The following is a 12,357-nucleotide window of genomic DNA, read 5'->3' as shown; positions in this document are numbered from 1 at the left end:
AGATGCATCTCACTGATTTTTTGCAGTACCTTGACAGAAACCAGATAGTACAGTGGTAGCTAATTTAAAGGTATCAATAGGCAGTCACATCCCAGTCTCCTGAATCTCAAATCTTTTCCTTAGTCACACAATCACCGTGTCCATCCTCAGCTACCCAATATGCTTAATCTCCGTAATATCATACACGTCTGTTTTGAACTGTGACAGATTGAGGCCATGCAAACTGTTTCAAAGGTGTGATGTAACTTGGTCTTTTCTAGGAATGATTTCAAGTAATTACATACATGGGTGCAACTTTGCCCAAAGACCTTTTCTTTCCACAGTGAATATTTGCTGAAGGGAGGAGCCCCCAGTGGAACACACTGGGCTGTATCTTGCTGGTCAGAGGGATGCTGCTTAGCTCCTCCACATCCCATCTCAAATTCCTAGAGGAAGCAAATGGAATTGAAAATGCTTTATTTGAAACTGAACTGAACACCATCGTCCACATGTTTAAAAGGAGTGAAACCAAGTTGAACTGAAAAAATGGTGATAATGTGATTGGGGGTTAAAGTATTATCAAGTCCTCATCAAATGCAATTAGAAAGAGAATATTCACATTTTGAATAGCACACCTTTAATCTTAAAATATTTCAGAAGCTCAATCTGTATGGTTTTTGCTCTGCATTTACAGGAAAGTTCCAGCCCGGGTTAATAATATAGTGGCAGTACTTCACAATGCGCTCCAGTGTACAGAAGTAGCTATTAAACTGTCAACAGCACTAAAAGATGATATTTTGATGGCAATGGATAGGAACCCCATCTTCCTGCCTGTGCTACTCAACATTTCTGTAGCTTTCAAGCACAGTCAACCACAATTTGTCACTGACTTGCATACGTGACATTGGCTGAATAGGTAGTTTGAGCTACAACTGTGTCAATCAATTTTTCAGGCAAAACTTGCATAGCATCAATAGACAGCTGTTCCCTTTTCCTCCTCTGTAGCTCATGATTGCTCTCATTCCTGTTCATCATCTACCTGGAGACCTCTAGGAAAGGTGGAGGCCATGCCAACTTCCTTGCTGAAGCAGTTCGCTGTTATTGACCTGAATAATCCCCTCCACAGCTGCAGCCTGAGATATCATTATATACACAGAATGAAGATCAAATTCAGTCTTGGTACCTCCTGAGGGGAAATGTTTCAAAGGACTGAATTGGCCAGTATATGACTGGCTATCTTCTCCTTTTCTGCCCGACCATTCCCTTAGTGTTGCACATATCCTGAAGGACGTTTTCAACACTTCAACACAGGGAAGTAGCATTATTTTGGGTGAAAATGTTTTATGTCCATTGTTAATAATCCATCTTGGGAAGATGTGACCTCAGGAGCAATCTCTGTATGTGCTTCGTTGAAGCTCCGCTGCACCTGCAAACTGGAACAAATTCCAGTTCATGCCAGCATCCAGCAGATTACCATAAATTCTTCTGTCTCTGCTATGGTTTTAAGCTTGTGATCAAAGTCTTCAAAGCCCTACGTCACTGCATCCCATCTATGTCAGAAACTGAATGAAGCTGTGCTTTTCTCAGTCTTGAATAAGAATGTAAGGGGCAAAAATAAGTTTTAGTTACCAGATTTCAGGCAAAACCAAACAATTTCTTCTATACCACGTTGTTGCTCTTTCCTGTCTTAACCAGCATGAGAATATGGTGGGAGGAACACATGTGCATCTGGGTTATACTAGAAAGGCTCATCAGCAAACACTGCAAAGTCTGCCATAAAATGTTCATCAGTCGGATCACCATTGCAGTGTAATGGCTCTCTGGATGAATCCTAAAATCAGTGCATAACTCTTTGATTTAAAGACTATCAAAGTCACTACACTCAACTGATAGGAAAACATGCTCTGTAGACTTCAGTGAACTACTTGAATAAAATACAATGCAAAGAGGATTTTAAGGAATTTGTTATTTGCTCTCCAGATCTCAAATCCATGCTGCTTTGAGTCTAATAACTTTCTATGATTTGTTTGGTGAAAGCATATCTTCTAGAAAGGCATCTGGGCAATGTGGAGGTCACGAATGCACTCAGATTTTTGTGGTAACTAATCTCCCTCTCCATTAGAAGCACGTACCTCAGAAATACTTCCACTAGAAGTATTTTCTCCCTGTAAAACTCTTTGTACAATGTAGTTAACTCTCAGTGTCCTTTTTCACAGCAAACCAGCTTGAATTGCATGTTTTTAAGACCTTTCTCCTTAATAACTTCAAATAATTTTTATGGCTATTTTCTCTCATTTGCCAGTCTCCTGTTTGGATTACTGCATGTATGTACGGCATTGGTATAAAAAAACCTAACACAATATTCCCAATAAAGTCCTGAAATCTGCTTTTATATATTCCCATAATGCGTTACATACCTACAGAAGTAACTGAAAAAAAAAAACAAACAAAACAAAACTGAGTTGTCTCCAAGTATTAATTTTGTGATCAATTATTATTTTCTATTACAGATTTACACATGGTTGGCACGAGGAATACAATCATGTTGCATTAAATACAAATTTAAATGTCACGCTGAAAAATATCACCTTCAAACTCCGTTTTAAAAATGAAGCTGCCATGTACGCCTTCTTTAAGAAGGAGATTATACGTTGAAGTTGTTTTTCCCCTTATCTCATCTTTGGAACAAGGACGTTTTGAAAGCCAGGTGTTGGCTGCTCGGCAGCACGAGGGGTCACTGCTGAAATATGTGCACGAAGGCATGCGGGCAGCGCGCTTGGAGATCTCTTAACTTTGCTTGAGAAGCACTCAGAAACAAAGAGCCCAGCTTCAATATTTAAGTCAAGAGAATGAAACATTCATGTGCTGCAGCGAGATATTGTTGCTGGAGCTGAACCGTGCCTGCCTGCCTGAGCCTGGGAACGCACGGCAGAATTTATGTGCCAGCCGTAAAACCTGCGTTTAGGGACACAAATTCCCACCAATCAGACTAAATAAATCAGCAGGCCCAGGTTTTATCATCACAGATAACCCTCATTAATCCAGGGAGCTTTTCCCGAAGACAAAGGACAAAATGAATTGCTCCATTTGCGCTGCCTGAGCGGCATGCTAATGCGGGAGGTGGAGGCATGAATAATGCAGGGCACGCAGCCCGGCACGCAGCTCCCGGCTGCCCCTGGCACCGCGCAACAAGTGGCGGCCACCGCTCGGCCATCGCCATCGGCACCCGATGCCATCCGGAGGGAGCAAACCTCTGTGCCCGCCCCGTGCCCAGCACAGCCGGGGGGAGCCCGAGCTTCAGCCCCGGGTAACGTGGAGCCGGGAAGCGCGGTCGTTCGTAACTCACACGTCCGTGACCCTGAATTACTGCTCTTGGCAGAGAGCAGCGCGCTTGGGTAAGTTTGTGCCACTTGTGACGTTTTCTTGAAGCTGTCGTCAGCTCTTCCCCGTTTATGGGAACTTTAACGTGTCGTGTTTTGCCGATCTGTCTGAAAACAACATGCGTTCTTTTTTGCCTTTAAAATGAGTTAGAGCAGCCCAGGAAGGCGTGCCGTGACTTCAGTTTTACCTTTAGGAAATACATGAACAGCGTCTGCAGAACTGACGCCGATGGTGCAGTCGAGCCTTCCAAAATTAACTCGTGTTACTTACATTTTCAAGTCCACGTAACCCGCTGTTAAAATAAAATGTGTTTGTGATCCAAATTTGATTTCTTGCAACCCAAACTGAGACTGATGTAATTCAGTGAGTGTCAGACTGGGAAACCTGAAAGAATGTTTGTTATTCTTCGTAAGAAATGTTGGCTCCTTGTTCTAGGTGTAACTTGCACGGTTGCTCTCTTATTTTCAGCTGAATACTTTTCTGATTGGTTTGGGAACAGGAACTGGGACTTCCATGCCATCCTTACAGAGCATTAACTATTCTTGCTGTGCTGGAAGAAGATATATTTTGCATATAAGGCATTTGGCAGTGATGGAGTAAAGCTAGAGTCGCTGGTACTGCGGACAATTTTTGCTTTATTAATCGTGATCAGCCCATCCATCTATCATATTCACCTCAATTGTCTGCTGGATTTTTGTTGATAGCGATACCATCAGCACTGCCTGGGAGCTCTCAGGTAACTCACTGTTTGGCACAGTTAAAAAATAGATAAAAATAGCCAGCTCCCAGGAGAGAGGCCGTGAACAGGAGTGTGGATATGAAAAGAATGGTAAATATGTTTTGATTGTGGATCATAAGCTCTTCCCCTTCGTTTCTTAGCTTCTAATTAAATAGTCCAGATTCTGCTGTTGCTACTTTATTTTCTTTGTTTTGATCATAAAAGCATGTTACCTGACATTGAAAAGACAGCCATATTTTGAAGGGAAAAAAGTGCAGCACAGTGATATCTAGCACCAGCAGTAATCAAATGTTCTACCTTTGTTTTAAGAGGAACCAAAGAAGAGCTGAAAATGGGGATGTGTAAACAACAGGAGATATGCAAACAATGGATGTAATCCTGCACTCCTTAATCATGGCAGCAATCCATATTCACGTAGGTAACCCTATTGGTTTCAATAGACTCGCATCAGTAGGTGCTGTAGGACGATGCCCATATTTTTCAAGGAGATAAGGGTGTCTGTCTTACCTGGATGTTCTGGAAGGTAATTTTAGCAACACAGCTTTTAGTGGTGTGTTTGAATGCATTAAAGCGATCGTATTAAATTACACTTTACCAAATGTCGCTTTAGCTTCTGAAAGTATATAAGAGAGAAATGGAATAACGTGTTGGAGGTGCCAGTAAGACATTGCAAACCCAATGTGTTTTATTAGAGATGTGCTCACAGTGGAACAGCACTGCTTATCCCGCTGGCTGTGGTTGTAGGCTGTTTTGGTACATAAACTTTGCTTCCTTTAGGTTAGGATACACTTCATCACGAGGCCGCTGTGACACCTCCTATCTCACAAAGTACACGTGGGGCTCCATAAAAGCGATGTCGGTGAAGGTTGCTCACCTTTCTGTTACAAAAGTACATGGGCTTTGTGGTAATGCTCTGCGAATATTTTCATTGCTGTTTACAGTGTCTAATCTTGCCTAAACAACGCCTGCAGTTCTGCCTTGGGGAGGACACAGTTGTCTAAACATTGTGGTTGTGCTCCCCTTGTCTTCAGCCCACATTGGTGCTTCTGTGCTTTCCCCCACAAGACCTGCCCTGCAATCAGGGATGGGGCTGGGAGGACCTGTGAGCCCTTCCTTTGGGAGCACACCTATTAATGAGGGGAAACTAATTACGTAAAAGCTTTCAGGACAGTGGGGTTGAGAAGTGTAAATAGTCATGAAGCTCTGTGCCACCAGCCTGCACTCAGTTTGTGCTGGATGCCAGTGGTTGCAGTGTGGCTAAGAATGTTATCCTACAACCAGTGTGGTCACTCCTGAGGTATGATGCTCTGCAAATATTCTCGTCTGTACCCTGAATGGTCTGAAACAGAAATGAAACAAAAATATGTAACGGATGATGTTTCCAGCTGATATGCAGAGCTTAAGTGAAGCTGTTATTAAAGTACCTGTTGGCTTTTTGTTGGTTGCATTGAGATGTCAAAAATGAATTGATTCTTTTCTATTTAGCTTCATTCCACAGCACGGCATGTGGTTTTGATATTTTGTATTTGCATATTAGGTACAGTATGCTCTTAGTATCTATAGGTATACTACTATAGGTATTAAAATAGGTATTATAAACACCTATTTGCACACAGATGTCATGCAGAAGTTCAGCACTTGGGCTCAATGTCTGTGGAGGGCTGAAGGCATTTTTTTTAAAATCAGAAATAACGTTTGTGGTGATTCAGGACAGTCAGTTTTTCTCCTCTGTGAATAGAAGTCAGGTATAGTAAGAGGCATTTTCTGTAATCCCTGCCATGCCACTCCTGCTTTCTTTCAGCAGAGGATACCCTTTCTCCTTGCTTCCCACCTAGGGCAGGGTGAGTGCTCCCTGTTATTTCCCAGGGTTACAAGCTCCATGTGAGCAGAGCAGTGGTTGTTCACATTGCAGATGATGGTACGAACAGATAGAAAAAGTTCTCTGCAGTTTGGCAGCATTCCCTCTGTGTCAGATGGATATTTCTGCTCTTTGTGAGTGGGGACACAGAGGCAGAACATCACAGCCCAGCTGCAAGCATTGCTGAGGTTCCTGCAGATCCAAGCAGTATGCAGAAGCTTTAAAGGGCAGGCAGAGGAAATGTTCTAGCTGTTGTTTTGCAGCTGGCTGGGAGCTGATGGCAGAGAAAGCAGAAAGACCGGAAAAACCAGCATGTGGCCTGCACCATGTGCAGGTTCAGCAAAGCTGGGAGGGCGGCCTGGGAAAGACCAGTGCTGGCTACAACACCTACTTTACCAGTCCCTCAGGTCTGAGCCCCATAACAAACTGGGTTTGCTGTTTCCTTGGGACTTGGGTTAGTGGCATGCAGGACCTTGGGGACAGCAGCACCATGCATGGGACTGCAGAGCCTTCCCTGGTGGAAGTGTAGCACAGCCCCTGCAGATGTTCAGTTTGATCTTGATCCTTATCAAATGTCTAAACCAATGCAACTACCCTAATGATTGGCTTATAGCTGACTAGTAGTTTCCAAGTGGAAAAGCTGAGCTGGTAAGACTATACATATTAAATGGGACAACAGCATAGATAAAACTACAGTGCTTACCAACTGCAGAAGGGATTTACTTGTCCTCCATCTGTTCCATTGCAGTAAACTTAGTTCTGTGACTGAAGCAGAACTGGAGGAGCAGCAGCACTTTGTGGTCCAGTCCAACCCAAGCTAATATCTCCCCTGGGCACGTTTCAAGGCTGTTTTTTTCCTACAACATTGGTATGGTTTCACATGGCAGTTTTGTCTCTGTCTCTCCAGAGAGGGAGAAGTGGGCAGAGGACAACCATAATCAAAGCCATGTGTGTGGTCCGCAGCCCAAACCTGCCTCAGATTACAATTAACGATGTGTAACCTGCATTAATCACAGTCGTGTGCAATGGTGTAACGCGTCAGTCCCGCTTCCCATGGCATGCAGAATTAATGAGGTGAAAGACTCATCCTCAGCTGCATAGTTCTTGGGGAAAGTGTGTTTCTTCCTCCCAGCGGGCTAATCAGTTAAGGAATTAGCCAGGCTCCTGAGCAGTTTCTGTTTTGTGTGCACCCAGTTGTGACACCTGGTGGTGTCCGAGCCAGGCTGGATTTATTAAGCAGCAGAGCAGGCGGAGGGCAAGAGAGGAGAGCTGCAAAGTCTTTCCTGCTTGAGTGCGAGTGATGAACTCATTGCAAGCTATAGAAAGGGAAGTTCTGAACCTGGATGTCAACCTTGATGTGCTTAAATGACAACTACAAAAGGTCATGCTTTGAAAACTTTTTATTCCGCAGCCTTCAAGAAGGCATACGAGCTCGTCTGTCGTACGCGTCGCAGCGTTGTGCTGTGAGTGCAATGAGCTGGAAGAGTGTGTTCATTTTCACTCATTAGTTGACAGTGGTGCTTTTCAAAATGCTCTCTAGCGTTATCAGCAGTCAATGATGGTATGCTTTCAAAGGTTAAACTATTTGATTTTTCTTCTAATTTGCTTATGCTCAGAGAAGCCGTATGAGGAGCATTATTAGTCTCCCTCTAACCATTACAGTAATGAATGGCTGCTGGAAACCATTTGATGTTTCCACGGTTTGAGGCATCAGTGGCCCCGGAGAGAGAAATATGTTATCTTTCCACTAAGTCTTCAGTTGTTCCCTGAGTTGATGAAAGAGTTAATCTATTACTGGCAAGACACTGCAGTTGCGAGTGAATCTTAAAAAACCTTTTTAGTTGCACTCAAAATCAAGCAATTGGCATGAATTCCTCTGTGCAATACCATGGTGTTCTTCTGTAGCAACTGCTTTGTCATTTTCGGTGCTTTCCCATCTCTCATTCTGCATCTCTCAGGGCATTTCAGAGATCTTTGTTCTTGCTGTGGAATTACAGTTACCATCCTCACTTCTGGCAGGTCTGGCACATGGGAGCCCACCAGGTGTAACCAGCAGGGAAAATCCTACACAACTACAGCAGTCATAGAATTGTCGAATGGCCTGGGTTGAAAAGGACCACAATGATCATCAAGTTCCAACCCTCTGCTGTGTGCAGGTCACCAACCAGCAGACCAGGCTGCCCAGAGCCACATCCAGCCTGGCCTTGAGTGCAGAGAGCACTACTGCTGTTGAACTTTATTCCATTCCCCACAGAGGGTACACAGCCTTCTGCTAAGTGTGGTATCCTGACTTGTTCTCACATTACCATTAATAATTGGGGTCCTGCATAGGGATGTATCACCATTTATAATATGTCTTTTTTCCTTGTGTTTAACCCTTTCCTACTGATCAGAACATCAGTGTAGGCTTTGTAAGGAACAGATAAGGTAATGGTTCGAAGCAGACATAATAAACAGTGACAGAATTGCCAGTTATTTCGGCAGTCTTTTGAAAGATGAAGAGAGAGACCTGACAGCGGCCTATCAGTATCTAAAGCGAGGATGTAAGAAAGAAGGGGAGAGACACTTCAGTAGGGTCTATCGTGATAGGGGAAATGGCTTCAAACTGAAAGAGGGGAGTTTTGGATTGGATATGAGAAAAAGTTTTTTGCAATAGGGGTAGTGAGGCACTGCATGAGCTGCCCAGAGAGGTGGTGGTGCCCATCCCTGCAGACACCAAAGGTCAGGAGATGGGCTCTGAGCACCGATGGAGCTGTGGGTGTCCCTATGCCCTGCAGGGGGTTGGACCAGAGGGCCTTTAGAGATCTCTTCTAACTCAAACCATTCCATGATTCTATAAATTGTATCATGAGAAAATGATAGAGTTTCCCTTGTATCTGTAGGATAGCCCTGGGTAAAAAAGGGGGGACAGAAAAGTTTTTAATGCCAGAAGCCTGAGCAGTAGGTCAGGATAGCTGCACTTCTCATGGGTAGCATGGAGCATCTCTTGGGCTGTGTAAAATAAAGCACCACACACTGCTTTGCACTAAGGAGCCCACTGTTACCATGCCAGCGTCTCCTCCTCTCTCAGAGCCCAGCAGCATCACACCATGCAGCTGCTCTGAATGTTATCGGTGAGCTTTTACCTGGGCTGCCAGGATGCACCAGAAGGGTTGTTACTGCTTTTCACATCTTACCTAACAGCTGGCAAACAGTTCTCGATTTGTGTGGCTGTTAGTAGATCCTTTGAAGGAAAGGGAATCTGGTGAGTCCTACCCAACCGATAGAAACAACCCCAAGGATGTGTAACACCGGGGAGGTATCAGGCTTTATCAGACAAAGTCAAGGAGATGAGGAACAGTGTCCTGTGGCAGCTAATCAGCCCTCCTTCCAGAACTTCACCTGGATGGAAGAGCTCTTTTGTGTAGCTGGGCCTATTTTTTCCATCTGTATGCCTTTATGGATTTATTTCTCCACATTAGTATCATGCTTTAGCAGGCAAAGTTCTCAGAATACTTTCTTTCTGCATAGTCAGTTTTTGTTAACAGATTGCTTTCTGGGCTGAATTCTTCTGAAAGCAAGGTTTAATCATTAACTACATGGCTGATTTTTGCTTTGCTAAAATGTGGTTCAAGTGTCATTCTGCTCATGTGACTGAGTGAATGAAAATATGACACTCACTGAAATGGAGGCAGGCCATCACCTTTGTTAATAATACCTGAGTATAACGAAACCACCTGAGAACCAGTCTGCAGTGAGGGACAGTGAAACCTGCAACACGTAGTACAGCATTTCCAAGCACCATTTAAAAAAAGACTTAGAGCAAAAAGATTTCATTCCATTTCCTATATCTAGAATTGGATATGTATAATACAGTGTATTATATGCTCATGCTGGGTATGATGTGCCATTGAGTGCACTGGATCTCTCTCCCATACAATCCTTTCCATATAGGATATAATAGCTGTGGGGAGATACGGAACTTAATGGGAGAAAAGAAAAAGCTGCATACCAGAACGGACACAGCAAATTGCTAACTGCTGCTTCAGAAGATTTAGAGGGTTGCTATGGTTTCTGCTGAAACCTTCCAGCCGCAGAGCAGCCTCTTGCAAGCAGTGCTGCACGGAGGTGTAAGGAAACACACTGCACGTGCAGCCACGGCGTGCCGAGGCAGTGCCCAGCACAGCAGTGGGTGCCAGCTGCCTCCCTCCCCGTCCTCTCCTTGGAACTCAATGGGCGTAATGAGCATTGAGAACTGCCCAGAGCTACGGGCCTTCGCTTGGTGAAAAGTTCAGCGCACGGCAGGGGGCTGCGAAAACACCCAAACTGCTGTTTTCCTGTCGTGTTCTCCTCTTTTTCTTATCTCGCGTTTCTGGATTTCTTAACGCTGAAATTTTTAGGACAGGCGCTGCGTGCTGCTGCTTTTTTCCCTTCTTCACCCGCACAGTGCCTAGAACAACAGCTCATGACCTAGTTCTGTCTTTTAATTGCTGCTGCAATATGAATTTTAATTCCAGCTAGAGTCCAGATGTATTGAGGATATGGAGCACGTGTCAGAGCTGGTGCCATTTATCTTGTAGGCCAGTGTTTCTCAACCCTTTGAATTCAAGGAGCCCTTAACCTTTTTGAAAAATTCTTAAACCAGCATCGTGTATTTCACCATTGTCTGGTGATGAGAAATTGAGATAACAAATGTTAATCTAAATGCTAATATGTATTTTCTTTTACAGCTTTGTTTTTCTGTTCCTTAGCTTTCCATTAAAAAAGTCAATGCAGATGAACATAAGCACTGGTCTCATATCCTTCAGTGCCCAAGAGAACCTGGTGACAGGTACTAGCAGTTGCTAGGAACCCACCTTATAGATAGGGAACCCATCTTATAGGTACTTAATATTTGTTGGCATCTGTCTTAACCATTTCTAATGGCTTTTGGACACAAGAGTGGATCAGTTCTGCAGGATTTTTGATATCATAGATATCAAGGTCATAGATAGAGGTCATGACTTCATGAACAAGGTAATAATTTAGTGTGCTCGAAAGGAGTACTTTTTGGAACAGTTTCAACTTTATTCACTTAAAGGATCTCAGCTTTTATTTACTTCTCTGTTTTAGAACAAACACTGGCTGCACTTCGTGCTTTCTGAATATCCCACAGATTTCTTCTATCAGCTGACATTTAGCTGTTGTGCTTAGTGAAGATTTCTCTCCTCTCCTCCACTGAGATGTGTAGAGAAGGCAAGTTATCAATATGCCGTCCACAGATTGCTCCAGAAAAGGCTCAATTTTAATCATCAGTGATTGCAGCTTGTGACAGATGCAGGAATCCTTTGGGAGGAAAAAAATGCACATATGAAAACATATGCTGTTTTATGTTAGATTTTATCTTGAAATGCTGGGATACACTGTATTCAATCAGCACATAACTTTAATTGTTCCTATTAAGGAAACTGCAAAATGGAAAAATAACAGCAGCTTCTGATGTATGTATAGGGATGCCTGACCCAAAACCTGCACATAGCAGGCACAGAGGAGCATTTATTTGCATTATGCCAGTGGATGTAAAATGTGGAGAAGGAGACTAACTGATACCTAGGAGAGGTAGAGGAGGAGCAAAAGGCTCAAACAAGCACTGAAAACATGGCTGGGAGAAGCCCAAGGACAGGTACTGCATGCACACGTCTGGGCTGAGCATCACTTTTGAGATGATACAGGAAAGAGAGTCCTTGCCTTCATCATCACAGTACCCCCTTACCCCAAATCCACCTGCCAGACACTGATGTTCTCTGCTGCCAAGCAATGTTTTAAAAGAAGCGCAGCCACTTCAAACTGTTGCCAGTGATGTACTGTAGGCATGATGTAGTGCAGCTCATCCTCCTAGTGGATATAACATTGCTGCCGTATATTATTAGTGATATTTGATGTACAATGCAGCTATATTTAATTAGCCAACTAAAATGCATTTCCTGCCAAGTGGATGGTGAGCAGGAAGGGAAATGTCTTATATCAGAGTGAATAAAAAAAGCAGATAATACAATTTAAGACAGAAATTTAGTACATTAATCCTTGAGATCCCCTCAAAAGCTGTGGTATCGTGTAGCTGAGCTCTCAGAATACAAACCAGCCATTTAGCTGTAAAAGAAATCCCTCTAAAAGGAAACAATAATGATATCATGTTTTAGAACAGCAAATTCAAATTAACCTAAAATTTAAGATTTAAGATAACACAAAGCCTCTGTTAGTATTATGTTTAAGAAAAATGTTCCTCACACAATGGGACAGAGCCTTGCCTTTAGCATCACATTCAGTCACTCTCTGCAAATTATCCCTGGCACTTCCTTGCCTGCACCAACTCCTTGATGCCCACCTTCACAGTGGCAGTGACTGCTGGTTAAGTAAGGTTTGATTTTTTCTCTCTGTGAAG

At 43.4% G+C, this 12,357-nt stretch overlaps 1 protein-coding gene across 1 annotated transcript in view; it reads left to right on the top strand.

The window, feature by feature from the left end:
• Nucleotides 1-3,208: 3,208 nt before the first annotated feature.
• LOC306947161 ((E2-independent) E3 ubiquitin-conjugating enzyme FATS) overlaps nucleotides 3,209-12,357 on the top strand; it is a gene marked incomplete at both ends in the record, with an annotated part of 61,990 nt that continues 52,841 nt past the window's right edge. The window contains one exon of the mRNA XM_079536390.1: nucleotides 3,209-3,374. Within this exon, the coding sequence (XP_079392516.1) occupies nucleotides 3,209-3,374 (166 nt within the window). The remainder of the gene's footprint in view (nucleotides 3,375-12,357) is intronic.

This window comes from Tetrao urogallus, assembly GCF_951394365.1.
Source record: "Tetrao urogallus genome assembly, chromosome: 5".
NCBI lineage: Eukaryota > Metazoa > Chordata > Aves > Galliformes > Phasianidae > Tetrao > Tetrao urogallus.
This window is presented reverse-complemented; position numbering and strand designations above follow the sequence as displayed.